This window comes from Toxorhynchites rutilus, chromosome 3 (genome assembly GCF_029784135.1).
Source record: "Toxorhynchites rutilus septentrionalis strain SRP chromosome 3, ASM2978413v1, whole genome shotgun sequence".
Lineage (NCBI taxonomy): Eukaryota > Metazoa > Arthropoda > Insecta > Diptera > Culicidae > Toxorhynchites > Toxorhynchites rutilus.
In genome coordinates, this window is record NC_073746.1 from 57,526,982 (window position 1) to 57,549,040 (window position 22,059).

The 22,059-nt window shown below is 36.0% G+C and overlaps 1 protein-coding gene across 3 annotated transcripts in view; it reads left to right on the forward strand.

Moving 5' to 3' along the window:
• Positions 1-22,059, forward strand: part of LOC129774829 (cyclic nucleotide-gated cation channel subunit A) — a 342,729-nt gene that overhangs the window by 232,518 nt on the left and 88,152 nt on the right. For 2 of the 3 annotated variants that reach the window (XM_055778840.1, XM_055778839.1), the window contains exon 2: positions 12,875-13,231. The exons of the other annotated variant lie outside the window; for it this stretch is intronic. In XM_055778840.1, the coding sequence (XP_055634815.1) occupies positions 13,184-13,231 (48 nt within the window). In that variant the 5' untranslated portion in view covers positions 12,875-13,183. The remainder of the gene's footprint in view (positions 1-12,874; positions 13,232-22,059) is intronic. 3 annotated transcript variants of the gene reach the window in all.

Genomic DNA, 22,059 nt, shown 5'->3' on the forward strand with positions numbered 1-22,059 from the left:
GAAGCGGAATTTGTAGCATATTCAGCCGAGAGGTTTGCTCGCCACGTAAGGACATTCCAGTACCTATTGCAAGTAGGGAAATGTAACCACAGGAACTGTTGTATTGAACCAAGGAGTAGTTAGTTTTGTATGAATTCACATCAATCTATAATAGCTCATATTCCTCTCAGCTAAACGCCAGGTGGTTTCCGAAGTCACTTCCATAGAGCAATTCCACTTCAAACCAACCTGCCGCTGATTCGACTCTCTTCGATATTTTGGAAATTTGGTACTAATGATTAAATCTACCTGAAATCACATTTTTTATTATCATATGACCAATTTAAATTATGATTTTATTTTTTAAAATGGCGTATTGAAAACAGTTGATCTTTATTTTCAAAAAAAAACTCAGACTCAAGATGTCTGATTAAAATATGATGTTTGACAAAGTTGTTGGAAAATAAATGATCCATTTAGGAAAAACAACATTTGGAATGTATTGTAAAAAAAACCTTACTCAAAAATTGAATTTAATATTAAAAACATTTATATCTCAAAACACAAATTTATCCCAAAAATTTGCTGAACACCAAAGAAAGTGGTTTGGTGCACATGTTTGCAACCACCAAGTTTAAGTATAATGCGTCGATAAATGATGAGAAAAAAAAAATAACTGTTAAACCATGTTTTGCACATCAGACGTAAAAATGTTGATTGATTTATTGTACTGAATTATAGAGACTTAAAACTTTTGCAGTTCTAGTCGTGAGAAGGGCCTTTGTGGACAAACCCAATCCAAACTCCTTCTTCACCTGCCTTGAGAAAGAAACTTCATTGTCATTGCTCGTCAGTAAACCGCGTCCTCTACCACAAACATCGAAAGACGTTCTTGTGAGAATGTTCAATAAATTAAATATAAAAAATATCGTCAAAAATCCAAATAAATCTAGACTTTTGATTGATTTTCCAACATCCAGATTTCGGTTCAAATACCTGGCAATCCTGGTTTAACCCTTTATAAGCCCGTGGAAGCTAGGCAAGGAATTGACTTAAACTTCAGAGAACATAATCCTTACATGAGGAAGAAAACATTATCTTTAATAAAAAATAAAGTATTGAAACAGTTGAAAAAAATGGTGGTTAACCGTAAACCCCAAAAACACTGCTTGCCGCTGCCTTGCTGCCTGCTTTTATTGTGCCTTTGGTTATATAAAAATTAAAACAATATCTCTAGTTTAGCGAGAAAAATTTGTACATAGACTTACGAGAAAAAAATTAAAAATTTGAATTGTTCATCATATACACCATTTATTATTGAAGAATTTATTTTTAGTAGCCATAGAAAATTGGAGTATTGTCAGATACTTTTAGAAGACTTTGGTTTAACAAAATATTGAAATAATATTCCAAGTGTGGCAAAAACATATCTTCTGTGGGCGACAGTATAGTTGTTACGGCCTTATAACAGGTTAACCAATCGCTGAGTCTTTAAATTAGTAGGAACAAGACAAAAACTAGAAATTGATTTTTGTTTAAAAAAAATTGATGATAGCTATCTAAATTCTGGAAAAGGGGTTTATTGCCTAAAATAGATTGAGAACCACTGGTCTACAGCATGCAGTGTAATCTAACTGATTCGTCTAGTCGTTCCACAGTAGACACATCAACGAATATCGGATGAAATATTCGTGGAAGCGTCTGATGGGAAGAGTCGTTTGGTACGGATCCCAAACTTATACGTATACTCCTATATACAATTCGGATTTGATTATATTCAGACTCGCCATATAAATGAAACACAAATTTTTGCATTACTCGGAAATTAATCAAGCAAACGAAACCAAATTTGGCATGTGGAGGTTTTAGAATGCAATAAATGGTTCTGTGGTGGTCAGACACTCCGCTCCCTTCTTCAAGGGAGGAATGCCATACAAATGAAACACAAATTTATGCATTACTCGGGAATTAATCAAGCAAACGAAACCAAATTTGACATGTGAAGGCTTCAGGGTGCAATAAATGTTCTTATGGTGAATAGACACTCCTCCCCTCTCTCTAAGGGGAGGCTGCCATACAAATGAAACACAAACTTCTGCATAACTCGAGAAATAATCAAGCAAATTGAGCCAAATTTGGGATGTGAGAATTTTTGGGCAAAAGAAATGTTTCTATGATGGTATGACACCCCTCCTTTCTCTGGATAGAGAGGGGTCTCATAAAAATAACAAACATATTTCAACCAAACATGACAATTGAAAATTTTCAGAAATCTCTGAAAAAAATGGAAAAGTTCGAAAAATTCAATTCGCATATGTTCTACAGTTACATATTGACAAGCGTTATTAGTCCATTTGATGTTTGCGCTAACGAAATTGATCTTCGTTCGAAAGTGGAAATGGATTTTAATGTGATAAAACGCACTCCTATATCATCTTCTATCTATATAAATAAATATGGATCGCCGAATGTGTTGATAAGAGCAAAACTCGAGAAAGAAATTGTCCGATTTAGAGCTCTTTTTTATTCTATATGAATAAATATGAATTTTCTGTATCAAACATTTATTCCATGTAACGAAGAAACATATTATTTGCAAAAGGTTGGAATATCTTGAACGAGAATTGTGTCTGAAAATAATTTTATTTTATAATAACGAGTTTTGCTAGAAGTACTAGAAATTTTACAGTAAAAGGTAATTTATAAGGGTAGATTGGAAGATCAATCAATTAACAGTTTTGCGATTGGACCCACAAACGTGGGCTTAATAAGAAAACGTGGATGTTGTAACGAAAAATAAATTTTGGGCGAGACGAAGTTTGCCGGGTCAGCTAGTGTTTTATAAAAATGTGTTTTCCATGTTTTTACTGAAATTAAAACAAGCCGAAAAGTTGAACATTTTTATCGATGCGGGTATAATGGACATGTAGTGGGGGAATATGGACAGGTCAATAATATACGAAGCGTAGAAGTTTATCGCTCGTGAGAGGAATAATTTCGTTCTCTCTCTTTTTTTTGTGTCCAGTAAATGAAATTGAACAAAAAGAGAAAGCAATATAAAAAAGAGTTGAATATTCTTCCCTTCACTTTCCATCATGCATTGGATGTGGCTGTCCATTTCAGCCCCCCCAGTGCAATTATTTCAATAATTTAAATTTACTACTTACGAAAGAATTTACATTTCCGTACATATTTAATATCGCTTCTATGTCTACTCGCAAACCGAAGTATAACCATCAACGATTCAATGTTGCAATTAAACTACTCAAAATGCTTACTATCGAAGCCGCAAAAATTACATCCACACGCGGAATCATGTTTGATTTTCTGTTTTTATTCCCCTATTTCACTTTTGATCAGTATTCATTGTCATAGGATGGTTTGAATATTCTAGAATATCATGTAGAAGACGTTCTTATCAACAGAAATTTTAAATTCATAATGCAACTATACAAATTAACCTGTCCATTATACCCTCACTGTCCGCCTTACCAGCGTTTCCCCTACATCTTTGATTTATTGAGAATGTTTTCTGGTCGGATGAATAAAACTTAATATCGGAATCATACGGATCAAGTCATGTCATTTTTCTACTCGCAACTTAGGAACAGGAAGATTGACGATTTGGGTATAATTCTCAAGAAGCCCTGGAGTACAATGAAGGACTTCAGAATCATTTTGTACCAAATTTGCCTTAAAGGAGTGACAGTAAAAAGGGTTTTGTTTTTTTATGTTTCGCGCCTAAACAAAACAATAAAGTTCAAATGGCCAGTCTTATAAATGATCCTACAAACGCATCAAAACAAAAGTTACGAATCGTTCATTCTGAGAATACGCATATCATTCTGTAATTCTGGTACAATTTGCGATGAAGTGCTCCTCTAATTTACTCCAAACTCTGTTCGATCGGCCGAATGTATCAACGTTCACAGATATTTTGGGGATGCACTATAAATTTCCCTGCAAACGTTAGCACTTACTACAATATTTGCGAAATTGCCGATGGTTTTATAAAACACTACAAAAAACCTGTTTCTGGTACTTTTTTGAAATCGATGTGAAGAAACAATAATAGTACGATCAAAAACCAATTTAACATTACTATGGGTATCCCACATTCTGCTTCCAAACTATTTTAAAACTTATCTCAGAGTTTCCGAGTAAAATTTTGAAGTGCAGGAAACAATCGATAACATTCGTTTGGTACTCAGCCGCTCCTATTATGTCTGAGCAACCATATTCCTAAATTGGGCTTAAATAACGGTCTTTAGTGAGATTTATCAAAGAAACATGTGATCAAAGACTAGGAACTTAAACAAAATATCGATACATCCAGCCACAAGAAACACCCCGATTTGAACAGAATTTTAATTGGCTTCAATGCAGAGAATGAACCCGCACTAAAGCACGCCCAGGAATAAAGACTCCGTCAAAACATCGTTCCCATTCAGTTTATGCTGGAAAGGATTAGGAATTATTACACGTTGGGGGTAGCAATAAAGTGAACACAATCCACCCTCGAGTCCCCGTCATTTTCTGCCCGGGAGCCACCGATTGAAGTCTTTGTGTGTGCGGAGGTGGTTTTTCTTCTGGCGATGATGCGACTAGAGGATTGAATATATGCTTGTGAAAAGGAGTGAAAAAAAAATAAAACAGACGAGCAAATCTGCTGTCCCTTTTGGTGTATTTGACGAGAGGAATTCGGTCAGTGACGAGCTTGGGCGAAATGTGAACACATGATGCTTACAACGGTAGAAATGGATGTTATGGCGTGGGATGCTGATAAAAATATGATTTTTATTGGCAATGAACCTGCTGAATCACAGCGAATGCCGAGGAGTGATAGTGGAGTCGTGATGCTTTCGAAAAATAAACTTTACTGAAGTGGAAATGTGACTCTCGTTTTATACAAATTGATGGATTCGGTATTTTTGTCACGATGAATAGAAAGTGATGTTTCCGGATTGTTTGAAGAGGTTTTGATAGTGTTTAGATGTTTATCACTATATGAACATTACTTCGAAAAAATCTCCAAGCAATAATACAATGCGAGATTTTCTGAGCTGACTGATGCTAATGTGAACATCGATTTCTTTCTGACCTAGTCCTTCGGTGTAACACAGCAACCTAACGGCCATAAATTAATTCACTGGAAATCCCATTTCCAACCAGCATCACCTGCGCTATCGTGGCTCCACAGTCCATGAAGTTTCCGTCGTGCATCGGAGTGCCTAACATCTCTACCCGTAAAATTCTAATGGCCTGCGCGTCATCCGCACACGAACGAACCTATCATAAGGCGATCGAACGACATCAATGATGATACAAACCACAACAGAAAAGCAATAACTTTATATTTTATTGCACAATTGATAAGCAATAATAATTTCATCGATCCAAAAGACTTCACGTTCCTACTCGGGCAAGTGGCATCCACTACATTACCCATCGAGACGTCTCCTGGGTGGAATGATATGTTGTGGATAGTGGAAGTATGAGCCATGATCAGTGTATAAATTATTCGTAACGTAGCGAGAGTTCTCTCATACAATTTTGCAATTTAATCATGCAGGAGCATGATTGAAAAGCAAGGAACAGGAACATGATTCAGAAGAAAAAAAATGTCATCAAAAATCAAGAAATATTTCGACCCATAGCCTAACCTTGAAACTTTCAATAGTTTTCCTATTTTTATTACAAATTTAAGGGGTTCTAATGATATTTTGTATCTACAATATCGCTTCAATCTTTCTTTGCATGGTTTCAATGTTGTATTGCATTCATTGTAGCAATTAGTTGCGATTTCAATACCAAAAAATATGTTATTGATATTATTGAGTGGCATGTTCAAAGAAGAGAAATTATCCCTTGCCAGAAATATTTTTTGCACGAATTTCTAATTCACGTGGAATCAATCAATCCAATTGATAGTCGAGTTCGGATTGAACTAATCCATCGAACCACAATCGGAACTCTACGCTATATCCAAACTGCAACCACAGCGACATCGATGCGCGCATTAGTTTGAGGATTATTCGCTCTCCATCCCGACACACAGCCCACAGCTCCCTGGTCTTCGCACACGGACTGTCACCATAATCATTGCTATCTTCATCTTGCACACAAACAACCCACCGTCACCACCATCATCATCATCCTCTCATCCATATCTCGTCACGGCACACAAAGCTTTGTGACCGCGAGCCATCACCATAAGAGTCTTTAGTCGCCTGCCATCGACAGCTATGCGCGCGCCGAGCGGAGATTTATGTTAGGCTGAATCTTATTTTATGCATCTAGCTTTTTCTTCCCATGTCGAGTGAGAAGCGATTGAATCGAGACAATAAAAGACGATGCTGACTGAAATCCAACTGGCCGATAACGGAGAGAAAATACGAGATTGCTTTGCGAAGCTCCCTTAAAATGGGATGGTGTTACGACGTACGGAAAAATGAGGAAAAAAATATCTCTTGATGCTCCGTGACTTTGTTTGTTCGTTATTCATGATAGAATGTTGATATTTGATTTGGGAATTAGGCAGAGTAAGAATACTTACACTCACCCAGATTCAATCTGGTGTTACTACAGGTCGAGCGGATGAATTGTGATTGCTAACTAAGTTCGGAAATGTCCCATAGAATGTTCCATAGATAGATAGATAGTTGGAAAATTGTAGCATATGCTGTCCTAACAGTATCAACAATAGTCCTGACCGACTCAATCGTTACATTTTCTTCTCATCCTAACTTTAATTTTCCATCTAAAAGATTAAGTTTTATATATATAGGAAGTTTAATAATAAAATTATTTTTCACCGGTAATTTACCGGTTTTATCGGTAATGAAATTATCATTACCGAATCACCGGTTATTATTTAATAATTCATCAAAGTTTGATGTGTAAATAGCCATCAAATAACACCTCAGAATAAATCTCATGCCCAGCATTATACAGAACTACTAACATTGTAAATATTGGATAGAATGATTCTTTTAAGTCTTGCCAGCTGAGTCACAATTTCAATATTTTTGAAATAGCTTCTTATTTACACTGAGAATGGGTCAAGCGCAGCATTGAATTCTATGCCAAACCGATATAGTGATTGTCAGATTTTCATGAAAATTGATAGTTTAATTTCTCATCGTAAAATATTAGACCCGCATTTTTTTTAATTTTTTTTCATCAGGGTGGCCTATTCCATTTTATGGTGGTCCGAAAAAACCCCTTTTCCCTTTTTTTCCCCAAAAATGACCGTTTTCAAAAATTCATAACTTTTTAACTACTGGACCGATTTAGATGATCGATATATCAAATTAAAGTCAATGAGCTAGATTTGTTTGACAAAAATTACACTTGAAAAAAAAAAGATTTTGTTATTGTTTGTAATTACATGGTTTCGTATGGTATTGATTCATAGCTTACATGGTTTCGGAACTAAGGTCACCATATTTTTTATATTTTTTCTTGAAAGCTGAGGTTCTTTTACATAACATATCCGAATATCAGAGAGGTTTGATATGTCGATCGTCCGAATCGGTACAGTGGTTCAAAAGTTATTAATTTAAAAAAAAAGTCATTCTTAGAAAAAATGGAAATGATCACCCTAAAAATACGGGTCTAATGTTTTGCGATAAAGAACAAAACTATCACGTTTCACGAAAATCAAAGAACCACTATATCGGTCTGACATGGAATGGCTGTATATAAACATTTCCATCGCACTTCTAGGTGGATTGACACTATTTTCGTAACTCAAATAATCATTCAAGACACTTACATGTGGTTAAATTGTCTTGAAATTATTGAGAAATTTATTTCTAAACACAATTCTTAAAAGAAAGTAATATGCACTACTTTGACCCATTGTCACCCCCTCTAAGGGGTGAGATTGGGTCAACTTTCATTTAATCGTAGTTCAGTGAAAAATCAATATTATTCAACACTTACGAGTGTTCATCATTAGAGAACATTTCTACGTAATCTGAATTGTGTTTTACTCTATTTTACGATCGTTATTCAACAAAAAGTTCTAAAAATACCTTTCTCAATCCTTTTCACCCCCATCGACGGTACCTCTTTCAATTTCACAGCATCAACCGTTTCAAATCCCCAATGGAAATTTTATTCAGAGAACAGATAGAATTCGTTAGAAATGAGGTCTGGGCTATGACGCATTGCTCTACTAAGTAGAGTCTACCTAGTATTCCACAATTTGCTAGATGTTCAAACGTGAGAATTTTAAGCACTATTTTAGCATACATTTTTTGTATGTTAAAATGATTCTGTAAAACTAGCCATATACTTTCTTGTTTGAAGAATCGCACGAACCATCGGTTTTACTGAAATAGTTATTTTCACAACTTCCATGCTAGATTTCGAAACCATTCGCAACAATTCGGCAAAAAATTGGGTATATAAATTATTTCTACCTGTTTTTAAATCAATTTCACATATGAATGTTATGCAAATTATGTTCCATCCTCAAAAAAACGTTTCTCCATCTTTCAAGTAATAAACTGGTTGCCTGTCTGTAGAAGTTAACTTTTTTGAGTGGGTAGGCCTTTCCAGTCCTGCCTTTCCAAGTAGGTTTTAATAACAGAAGGTATGCCGTTGTCATGTTGAAAAATCGATTTGTTGTATCTGTTCATCCATTCTGGTTGGTTTTCTCCAATAGCTCGTTTCAATCGCATTAGTTGTCACCTGTAGACATCGTGAAACGTTCTTCTGTTTTCAGCAGCTTATAATACACCACATCCTTCTTCACCAATGTCTTTCTGCGTTCAGGATTCTCGTAGAAAATTCATTTTTCATCACAGTTTATACGCAGTTCTTTGTTGTCGTTGAATATTTGATATTGATATTTTTGATATTTTTTCGACTTTCGACAATGACAATGAATACTGATCAAAAGTGGAAAAGGGAAACAAAAACCGAAAATCATACATGATTCCGCGTGTGGATGTAATTTTAGCTGCTTCAATATTAAGCATTTTGAGTGGTTTAATATAAAAATTTAATTCGCCGATGGTTATATCTCGGTTTGTGAGTTAAAAGAGAAGCGATATTAGGTATAAACGGAAAAGTAATTTAATTTGTGAGTGACAAAATCCAAATTATTGAAATAATTGTATTGGTGGGGTAAAACGGACAGTTGCCAGTGGGAGTGAGATAGACTGTGAAAAGGTGGAATAATTCGATTTTTTAATAATTTAACGGACATTCGTGATGAGTTCAAACCTTGGTTGAATAAACTTATTTCACTCGCGATCGATAAACCTCTACGCTTTATATATTAGGCTGTCAAAAAAGTCCTGCGGTATATTTTTGAATTTTCATTTGTTCATAAAATTAGTTACAATCATCTGTTTTAAGTCAAATATGCGCCGTTTTGTTCGATGACTTGTTCCCAACGAGATGCCAACTTCATAATACCCCTGTTATAGAAGCTCGCTTCCTTATTGGCAAAAAACTCGGATAGCCAATTTTCACAGGCCTCTTTTGTGGCTAACTTCTGACTACCTAGCTCGTTCGCCATGGACAAAAACAGGTGGTAGTCACTTGGTGCAAGGTCCGGACTACACGGCGGATGCAAAAGAACCTCCCATCCGAGCTCCCGGAGCTTCTGGCGCGTCACCAAAGAAGTGTGTGGCCTGGCGTTGTCCTGATGGAAGACAATGTGGCCTCTGTTTGTCAAAGATGGCCTCTTCTTCATGAGTGCTACCTTCAAGCGGTCCAGTTGTTGGCAGTACAGGTCCGAATTGAGCGTTTGGCCATAGGGAAGCAGCTCATAATAGATTATTCCTTGACAATCCCACCAAACACACAGCAGAACCTTCCTGGCCGTTAATGAGGGCTTGTCCACCGTCTGAGCCGCTTCAGCGGGCTTCGACCACGACCGTTTACGCTTCACGTTGTCGTAAGTGACCCACTTTTCATCGCCAGTCACCATCCGCTTCAGAAACGGGTCGATTTTGTTGCGATTCAGCAGCGATTCACATGCGTCGATACGGTCAAAGATGTTTTTTGCGTCAACGTGTGTGGTACCCATACATCGAGCTTCTTTGTGAATCCAAGCTTCTTCAAATGGTTAATAACGGTTTGATGACTTATCCCCAGCTCTTGGCCGATGCTAGGGCTGCTACTATGCCGGTCTTTCTCGGCTAATTCAGCGATTTTGTCGCAATTTTCGACGACAGGCCTTCCGGAGCGTGCCATCGTTGTGCGGTGGAAATGGAAACTGTATCGGGTCCATAAACTGCACAAATTTTATTGGCAGCTTGAGATGCATTTTTGCCATTGTCATAGTAGTACTGTAAAATATGTCGGATTTTCTCTTTATTTTGCTCCATTTTTGCGACACTATAACTCACGAACGACTTAACCAAACAAAACACTGTCAAGGACTATATTATAGCGCGCAAAAATACCTTTCCAACAAGCTATAGTATGACTCGATACAATGAATACAACTAGAACTACGCGCTTACAACGACACCTCGCGGATATACCGCAGGACTTTTTTGACAGCCTAATATAGCGCCCTCTAGTCCGAAGCCATGAAAACAATAAAAAACGACTACAATCAATTATTACGAAAATAAAATCCATTTCTTTTGCAAGTTGCTCATTGGCTTCAATTTGATATGTCGATAATCTAAATCGGTTCACTGGTTCACAAGTTACGATTTTTTGAAAACAGTCATTTTCGGGAAAAAGTGGAAAAAATGATTTTTCGGACCACCCTAAAGTCGAAATAGACACCCCAATGAAAAAATTAAAAATACAGGTCTAATGTTTTGCGATAAAGAACAAAATTACCAATTTTGACAAAAATCTGAGAATCACTATATCGGTTTGGCATAGAATGACTGTATTATGACAGATCTTATTTCCAATAGGAAAACTGCCAAAGAGATCCCAGTATATTTTTATGGATTGAAAATATTCATTCTGATAAAATAAGAAATACGAAAATCAGGATCAGAATCAGGATCATTTAAAAAAAATCAGGTAAAATTGAGTGTTTTTCAGGATGTCAGAGAACGTCCCAAAAATTCTGGGAAATCCTGAAAAATCAAGAAGGTTGGCATGCCTGCATATAGATATATATTTCATGGTAGATTGAAGAACATGTGGATTGTTGTTGCTAAAGTACAGGGTTCCACGACGTTCTGGTACGGATTTGATTAATTCGTTCCATTCTTCATGCTGAAGTGAATTTTCCAATCTACAATTTCAGAGCGAATCGAAACTTTAATTTTGTCGAGCAGTTTATATTCAAACGAAAGCTTTGTTTTTGTAGTCGAAACATACTCATTGAAACAAAAAAAAAATGGCGTGCTGAAAAGTTGTGCAGCAGCCCAAGCTGATTCTGAGAAAACTTGGTTATTGTTTTTGTTTTCTTTTTTAGTTCCTGAATTAGCCTTTTTAAGTTTTGTGTGATAATATTTTTTTATGAAAATTTGGATGATTTCTTAAAAGTAAAATACATTTTTGTAGATGTGATGAAGATGTTATTATAATATAAAAAAAATCAGTACAACACATCAATTATTTTAGAACTTTTTGCGAAAATTTAGAAAATTTCATAAAAGTTACTCAAAGAACACATTTTGTTGAAGTGTCGATTTATAAAAAGACCCCAATTAAATTTTTACCCCTTACAAAAGGCTGATTATGGAAAATTTGGAATTAGTATTTTATTCAGTCAATATTTCCACATCCACAAAGTTGACTAAATCCTAAGCGAGCGCAACCATCTCTGAGACAAGTTGGCGCGAAATCCGTTGATGTTAGTCCACTACAATTCATTGAGAATTGCGTTTGTTGTTGTGATAACAATTCCTGAACAAATCTTTCAGATCATTATATACAGAAGAAGAAAATCTCTCCATTATTTGAAGAAAAGCCTCTGCTAAAACTTTTCTGTGAAGTAAAGGATGTACAAACAAAACCTTCCGAACAGCGTAGAATCAACAACCATGATGTTCCGAGAACCGAAAAGTTCAAGTGCTTCGCCCTTTTACCCTGCAGTCCTTTGGTCAAGGCAAGATGCCATGTACACGCAGGCGAGCTATTTTTGTTCCCCCCCTAAAACACCCGGAGCAAATATTTATGCCAATACGAATCGCACCAAAAGTTATCGACCGTCCGCCACCATTCGGAATGCCCGGTGAATTCCAGCATTTGTCCTCTGGCGGTCACGACACTGCCTGCCGCTAAATGGCCAATAAACAACAGACAGCGGATGTAATGTAAAAACAAACAAGAATCCGACGTCTTCCACTCACACTTGATGACTCACTCGGAACTTGTCGTGCGCATGGCTTCGGAATGTCGCGCCTTGACGGGGTGTCTCCCCGATTTGGGGGGAGGAGAAGGAAAAAATGGACGCCATTAAATATTAGCTAGCACTTCGACAGGGAATGCTGCTATGCTGCTTTGGCGCTCTATGCTTTTGTGTTGTGATCGGTTCGAAATATGATTCGAAGAGATAGCAAATTACTAGGATAATGAAAATAAATAGCCTCATTGTTTTCGTTTCTGTTTGCGGAAGCGGAAGTCCTTGAAAATATGGTTTATGGCGAGGAGGAAAACTGCGCAGTGGGGTTTCCTCGTATTGATGGAGATGTCACGATTGATTCCGAACTAAGCAGTAAAAATGGCAATAGTGAACGAATTATCTTTCTGATGAACAAAAAGACATTACTTTAAGAAATGTTCAATTTGAAATCTTTTTCACTGCGACTTGCCGCTCGCCTAATTTATGCTGGTGAGATAAGAAACCGAAACCGTTAAAAACAAGTTCAAGCTTTAACGAATGAATTTCAACAAGGGATCGGGAGCAAAAAACGCTGTCAAGAGTGAAAATTCTTCACAAAGTATACCCTTTCAGTGACTATCAGACGCAACTCCCACGACACTTTGAAAGACTCAACGCTGGGCGCAAATACCTGAGGCGAGACGGAGGCGAGATTGTGTCCCTTGCCGTCGGCAACGCAAATCGAAACATGTGGGAGTAACCTTTCCAATCGATGCTGCAGTGACAAATAGCCATAAAAGTGAGTGAAAATAAAATTAAAACCTGGAAGAAGTTGAAAAAAAGGTGCAAAAAGTCTGGAAGCAGTATTGAAACGGCAACAGCACTCGGAAAGGATTATCATCTTCCCACACTTGAACAGAGCGAGAGAAATCAAACCGAACCATGGTTCAGCGGATTGATATTGCCACCATCGGCGGGGAGAAAATTCTGGTAATGTATTGTTGCTTGTTGATTTGGCTTTTTGAATTCATTGCGAACGTGAGTTGGCGAATTAATATTATGTTTCAGAGGTGATTCCCACGATTGAAATCCATGGAATTATAGCGCGAAAAATTGCGAACAGCCGCCAAACCAATGTGGCGTATGGAACATCGGTTCGCCGAATAGCTGAAGGATACAACTGTGTATATGTATATATATTTTCCACGATCGCCGCGGCATCCACCGCTAAATCATTCTCATTTACCAGTTTGGATCGGCTTTCATCAATGATATAAATTAAACGATTACGGAGTGTTGCGCGAAACCGTTTCGGTGATTGATGTGCCCATTGAGGGGGTGGCGGCGAACGTGGTTGACCTAGGCTGGTGGGGATCACGCGAATCCGAGATAATAAAGTCAGTGGAAAGCCTCGGGATGGAAAGCTGTTATATTTTACTACGGTTTGAGAGAAATTGCGTTATGTGTCTTCGAGTAAACAAGATGAATCTTTCTTCCGCTTGATAGGACGGATATGTAGAGTGTGCTCGCTCATGATTAGGATATGCTATAATAATGGAGCCTCATTATAAATGTTATGTTTACATATTTACAGCCATAATTAGAAATATTGGCATAAAACCTGAGTTAGGTGCAAAAGTAAACTAACAGCGACATACGAACAAATAAGAATGCCTCTTTACAGGCTAAGCATGTAATAATGCCTTTTAAATGATTTCAATGGAAACAATTGTTTTACTGACAAATGAAAAGCTGTCTTCAGAAGGCAACGCGGTGCTGATGTGTAACAAGTTTTTTGCACTCAGTTGAGCTCTTACTCCTTGTATACACATGCGCTCTGGCGAATGAGCACGATCCGAAACACAGATCAAATGTTTTGTTGTCAGCACAGTTTTTGCACCGAGTTTTGCGCCGTGATTTCGCCGTAATATGCACCGTAATTCTGTTTTACACCGCGCTTAAATATGGTTTGCTTGAGTTTTTTTTCTGGGCTTGATAGGATTTCGTAACCTCAGTCCGAAAGTTTGGTAAATGAATATTTAAATGAGGATTTCAAAACCAATCAATTTTTTTTTATGTTTTTAAATTTAGTATACTTCGGATCAGTTTTGTCAGCGGATCCAGTGAACTTTATGGGTCCTACTAGTTTTTTGACTGTTCTCCAATCTCAGCTTTTTGGTGGTATCTTTTTTCCTGGTCATTGTAGTATTCACTATTGCTCCCGAAGTCGTCTTTAGGACCTACTTCGTCATGTCCCCATACCGTGTTGGAAAACAAACCTATAAAAAACACAAAAATAGATTCAATTTCTGCAAAACAGCTGTATCCGATGTTAATTTTCCGTAGGTTACTCGGATTTTTTTTCGCTCAACTGCCCAACACCTCCTCAATGCGGGTTATGGTCTTTGACCAAAACCTGCAATTTTTTGTTACTATAACAACAAAACTTCATATCGAACGTAAAATACTAATCAAAACAAACTTACCGAAGAATTTTGCCACCAATGAAATGTTCAAAAGGTGTGTTTAGTTTTTGTTTGGAGTGTGCGAAATTGAAATATTTTTTTACTCTTTTATCTCGAATTTCTGACTTTCGACATGAAATACTCCTAGCAAAGACCAGCCAACATAAAATAAATGTGTTTGTATGATAGATGAAAGTATTTGCTAGTATGGGTGAACATTGAAAATAATGTCTGAATGAGAGAAATACTTCAAATTTATCTTTTAACCCTTTAGAGGGTAGTGACAACTATATTGCCACCCACGAAAAAGAATTTTTCGCTGCACTTGGGATATTATTTTAATATTTTACTTAACCAAAAACTTCTAAAGCGGGGCTTCTGAAAGTGGTCGATATCGACCCCCTGGAATCGATTTCGGTCTCCCAGGGGTCGACATAACCGAAAATTGATTTTGGGGTCGACGAGGTCTGAAAATCGACCACTATAAAACAACACAAGTTCCTATCTAAAATATTCAAGATGCTGCATAAGATATATTACGTGAACCATCCTGTTATAAGAATGACTAATTTTTAGTGGAAAGTATTATTGCTGTACATTTTAAAAATTCAACAAGACGATGAGGATGCGCAAAATGAAAAGAAAAAAGTACAAAAAGTCGAGATGAAAAATTCGGCAAGTAAAAAAACGTGGTTCAGGTTCAGGTTCGTGCACGATAATGTGTTTGAGCGTACGAGACCTTAAGGCACGATTTAAATATCTTTGTATTTTTTAAGACGATTTTAAGACGAAGGAAGTTCATGTCCAAACATGCTCCTGATATTTTATTGTATAACAAGCCTGTCCTTAGGTTGCAAGTTCATTTGCTTTTTGAAATACGTTGAGGCTTGAATGATAATATACTCATCTTCTATTTAATTCAAGAGATTACAACGTGTTTACATAGCTACATAAAAGTAAACTAGAATAAAGTGATTGATAAAGAATTTACAAAATGCTTGTATAACTATGTGCATGGCGTACCAAAATATTTTTTTATTATTATTTCAGAAAACATGAATTCAGTGCTTTTCAGTCAATTTCAATTCCGATTGTATGTATTCATTACGTAAACTGAAACATCTATTCGATATCCTTCCTCGTTTTTCTGTCATTTCCTTTAAACTTTAAAGCAGCTGCTTTCACTTGACGATTGAAAGTGTCCTATTCATTATCATTTGAATGGGCTTTATGTCGCATTCAGTTTCACATGTGAAAGAACGATCACTGCTTTCAATTGAAAGTTTAATTCGATTTCATTTCTCCAAACTGGATTGTTCCAGACCGTCTTTCAAAAAAAAAAAAAAAAAAATGGAATTGTAATAGGCATATTAGGGCACATTAGTCTTTCAACCAGTGTTTACAACTAATTCGCCTGCTAGTATACTGCACATTCTTTCACATCGTCATTTTCATTAGTGAATACGGTTCGAGTTCCAACGAAATTTTCATTCGAAATAAGACACTTTCATTCGATATAAAAACCTGTCATTTTCATCTGATGATTTGATAATTTCACTTCGCTGTGAAGAATGAAAGGAATGGACGTGAAGCGAAACGAGATTGTATGAAGGTGAAGTGATATTCTCTTTACTGAGCGTGAAGAGAAAGTAGCACTATTTGCAGTCTGCACGAGTTTGCAGCAAATTCAAAGGCGATAGGGTCATTATTGAGCGACAATGTGTCAATTGAAGTGAAATTGCATGGCTCTGCTTGAGATGGGTCGCGAAGTGGAAAAAATGTTAATCAATTTATTATACACCAACATATTTTCTCTCCAGCTGGACGAGTCTACAATACCCAGCAATGAAACTCTGTTGTTAGGGTATGTTCGATATATTAAAGATGAAAATATGTGCCAAGAAATGATTAGTTACATATATGAAGACAGATACCAGAGGAGAATCGATCATTCAGGCCGTGGAACGGTTTTTTACCGACAAAGCTATTCCATGGAAGAAGATTGAGACTGATTGTTGGTCGTCATCGTGGTTTCATAGCTAACTCAAAGTTGCAACTGCGTGAGGTATTGGTCATTCGCTGCGTGATTCACAGAGAGCATTTAGTAGCAAAAAATTTGAGCCTTAGTTCGCATCAGTGTTTATTATACGCTATAAGTGCTATCAAAAAGCTTCGAAGCAATTCTTCGAACACTCGATTATTTGCTCAGCTAAATGAGAAAAACGACGAGATCTTTACTCGGTCTCTTCTACACGCTGAAGTGCGCTGACCACCAGCAGGATTTTCATTTTGTTGAATTGTGTTTCAGCTGCAGGGTGACGATTTCAACTTGGTTGAAACAATATCAATAATATCGTTCTTTAAAAAACAAATTCTGAGCAGAAAAGAATATTCTCAGTTTTCGCATAAGTCAAAATTATCACAAAAGCTTCAATACCATGTTATATTATCATATGTCACTCACTTGGACGCATTACACAAAGATTTTACTAAGATTTAGGATTCAAAATTTTCAAATTCCTCAATGGATAATAACTCCGTATTCTATCACAGCCATGAAATGATTCAAGGTGATAAAGTAAGAAACGTTGATTATCATCAGCACAGATGAGGAGCTCAAGCGGGAGTACAACTAAAGTTGTCATTAGTTCTGATTACAACGCAACATTGAGACACAGTGACTACAATGTGGAACATTGCTGATTTTTTTTTCTTAGTTTTTCATCATCATACTTTGTCGAAAAAGGTATTAGTGTAATTACAAATAAGCCAAGACCGAAGGAGCCCTTGGAAAATCAACGAATGCGCAGATTTAAGGCTTTAACTCAAGTATTTCGATATTTTGGTAGTTGCGGATAGATTGGATTGCAATTTGAATGTTTTTATAGTTTGTAAGTAATTTGTATCAATAATCATTTATTACACTTGATATTTACTAAATTTGATATCTATTTATTTCGTTGAATATGATGAGAAAATATTTTTTTTCTGTATTATATTAGTCACTTTCAACACTTTTGGCTGGTTTGTCACAATACTTGCATTTCTTGGAAGAATGTCGGAAGTGTGAATAGAACTCGCGACCTTTTGCGTGAGAGGTACGGATGTTATCATTACGCCAGATCACCTCTGTGAGAAAATAATGTCAAGTTTACTCATTTAACTAACTGCAATGTTTTTAAACTGATAGTTATTCAGTAAGAAAAAAAATAGAGATATAATTTTCAAAGCAATTTTGCATAGGAGTATGATTTAATTTTGAAAAAGGGATCGCTTGCCCAGAATAGTTTGAGAGCCCCTGTTCTAAAGGAATCTGGCAATACTCCATTTTTTGTTCTGATTAAAATGTACGATAATAATTTGAGAGTTATTTTCATGAAAAAAACCCACAAACAATTTTTTTCAACTGTTTCAATAGTTAAATTTTTTTTAAAGGTAAATATGTGTGATTCCTCATGTATGGATCGGTTCGTTGCTTGGTGTTCACGACCTTTTTTCAACGAATTTAAACGAAATTTTCTGCCGTCGCTCTAATATCGTGGATTAGTTACATTAAAATTAATATCGTACATTTTTAGCAGCCCAAAAAAATTTGAGTATTGCTAAATACCTTTAGAAAATCTTAGTTCAGTAAAATATTGAAATTATATTCCGAGTGCAACAAAAACATATTTTTCGCGGGTTGCCGCGGCCTTATAAAGGGTTAAAGTCAAACAACTATCAAACACAGTTGATGCCATGTCTGCTGCTATGTCCTGCTGGATTCCGACTAAGGGCTTTTTGGCAAATTTTTTCGGTTCAATTCCTTTCTGGTATGCGCTCAATCCACCTCCACTTACTTTATAGATTTTTTGTCAATATCGGCTTCTGTAGTTTCGGATTACAGATTTTTTAGATTTTATACAGAATTTACAGATTTTTTGAAATAGCGTTCCAATATTAGTAATTGCTTTTGAAAATAATATTTTTTTCCATCAATTTTATTCATAGAGCATTTGAATCAGTCTGAATTAGAGTTATTTTGGCATTCATATATAATGCGTTGTCCTGCTTTCTCCTGTTCAATCTAAGGCGAAAAGATATTAAAGTCTGTGTCATCGGCATCAACAACACTTTTCATCTTTTTCTTACTAAAGCACAGTGAATGAATTTCAAAAGTGCGCTCATACTGTCGTCAAAATTCTTGTTTTGAGGGATGAACATATCTACGCAATCCTACATACGTAGGATTGCGTTTTCGGAAACATATAGCGAGTAGAAATATTGGACTCGTCCTAACAATATATTGTAATATCATTATAAAATGAATAATTCTATAAGAACCTATCAGAATATCAGAATATATATATATATATATATATATATATATATATATATATATATATATATATATATATACAGAAAATTAACAGAGTGTTTAGATAACGCATTGTTGTATTCACGTCTACAAAGCGCCCAAAGTGACAAAATAAGATTAATTTAATTCTGGAAATATTGGAGCATAAACCATTCAAATGATAATGATGATGGCTGATGATACCCAAGATGGTTATTACTGGAATTTGTCGTAAATGCTACCTAAAGAGGTTCATTTACGATCGAAATATTTCGAGGATTTTTAACAGCATCTGAAGAAGCCATTCGTTGGCGTTGAAGCTGTAGAAACAGAGTCTTCTTCTGAACTGGGCGAGAAACATACCCGATTAATATATTTAGAATGAGGAAATTTTATCAGAACCTGCCTGTATATCATGCATACGACTTTAAAGCAACTTTATGATAATTTTAAAGCGCTGATAGTTCTTCTATTTTTAATTGTTACCTTATTATGTTATTGTAATTGTTATAACAAAGCTGCTGGTAACTGGTAACTGTGTAAACTTCCATGAAGCATTGTATTTTTATTATAGTTCTTACTCTACGTGGATACCATCAACATCGTCAAATGCATAATAGCTGTGCCATGCAATGATACTAGGACTATGATTTTACTTCATAATTGAACTTCTAATTTCAATATAGATTTTCTGAGAAAAACTAAGATAAAAAGATTTTCTGAGACCAAAAACACAGTTTTTTTTATGGTATCCCTGGGGTCGGGACATTCGAGATTAGGACATTCGTTGGATATGTTAAATAAACTAATATAAAACTAAAACATTTTTTTCACGATTAAATAAATTAAAGTATATCCTAAAGCTGAGACTCAATTTAAAAATAAGTATAATATCGGTGAATTGAATTCAATAATTTCTTAGTCCTATGTGAACAATGCGATCAAATTAGGCAATTCGTACACGCATTTTTGAATACTGCTAAATATCTCCTTTCATCAGTCCGTGTTCCTGGTTTTTTGAGCTAACTACATAAAAGTTTTTTTCTAGAAAATAACGGGAATTTTTGGGTGAAAGTATTCATAGCGCTTTTATATTATGGTGTTGCCAACAAATAGTCCCCATTATATATTATGCATTTTTGCCAGCGCTTCTTCTTATCTTCGAAAAACTCCAAGAAGCCAATCACCAAACGATATGTCAACATCATTGACGACATCTCCGATTGTGATTCGGCGACCTTTCATAACCATTCTTTATTTTTTTCTAAGTTTTCACAAATTTTTGAAGTGCTGGGGCGTTCGTCATCTTCAACGTCTTGGTCTCAAAGTAGACTACCTTACAGTATAGTTAACATTTCTGGAACTTAGCTAATCTTTTTTTTTCCATTTTTTACGTGAAATTGGTCCATTTGTTTCAACTAACGACCATTCCGAGGTCATAACAACACGTCTAACTTTTGCAGCAGCCATACAAAAAGTAAATGACGAATGCAGCTGATTTTTACTCCAGGGGATTGTATACCAACATAATGGAAACAATGGAACACATTAGAAAATATAAATTACAAATTTAGTAAATTTATAGAAAAATAGTTGAGCAGTTGTCACAACTACGTGTTCTAAGTATTGAAATAACATACAGTAATAATTTTCACTCAAGTTTTAACAATTTAAAACGGACCTACCAATTGGATAGAAGATCAATTGTGTTATAAATACGGATGAATTAATTTGGCGTTTGTTTTACCTCAAGTTTTTTTTCATCCCATTTATTTATTTTAGACTCATTAGCATTTTAGCTGTAACCGAATTTCAAATACGATCGGATTCCGGAATATGGGTGAACATGTTGCGAGAATAATTCAATAGAATAGCGTTAGTAACTTATAGCGAAATCGTTTTTGATCCGGAGATAGTTCCAAACTGACTCTGTAGAAAAAACGTTTTCGAGTTCACTATTGAGGCGATTTGTTGGTTTGCGTTACATAGGCTGAGTTGTTTATATTCGTGATGAAAAATGTACAGTGTCGACGTCTGGTGACGACAATCGTGCTTAGTTAATATTTGAATGAAAATTTCTGCTTCATGTTATTTGATTATCTAACACATGTAGTCCTGACATTCACTTAACTATTTGCGTGTACTTTTATTGTTACTCTTCTTCTTCTTCTTATATGGCACTAACGTTCCTAGAGGAACTCCGCCGTCTCAACGTAGTATTACTTGCGTCATTTTCATTAGTACTTAGTTGAGATTTCTATGCCAAACAACACGCCTTGAATGCATTCTGAGTGGCAAGCTCTAGAATACGCATGACCACAGTGCATGTCAGAGGAAATTTCTTTGAAGAAAAATTTCCCCGACCAGAACGGGAATCGAACCCGAACCCCCGGCATGTTAGGTTTGACGCTAACCACTCGGCCACGGGAGCAAACTATTGTTACTCCCAATTCCTGAAAAAAAACGTGTTACTTTAATACAGAGAAAACATATTCGATTAAAAAAAGTAAATTTACATTCATAACTTTCATTTTTGAAACATGATTATTCCACCTGAAAATCCGTAACCAATTTCGCCACCAAATGAAAGCACACGAAGCTTAATGTCGTTCTCACGTATATACCCTAAAAAATAGAATTCGAATTGGATTCAGATTCCAATAATACGACATAAAAACAGCATTTTCATTTTCATAGCTTTTATTTTTAGAGTTTTCAAGACAACACTCACAACTTGACAGTTTAGTATAGTTGTATTGGTGAACCCGAGAGCGAACCCGTGATAAATCTCATTGCGAACCCAACAACTTTCGGGGTGAACCTAGTGCGAAACTAGGTGGAAACTGAGTGACGTTTTGATTGCAGATAGGTTGGACCTGATGCGAACCTATGTTGAAACTGAACAAAAATGAGTTCGTTATTATATTTCCATTAGGGTGCCAATGAAAATGGTCATCTCTAATTTCTAAAAGTTACCTCATAAAAAACCTCGAAAAAACACCCTATGTCGAATTTCA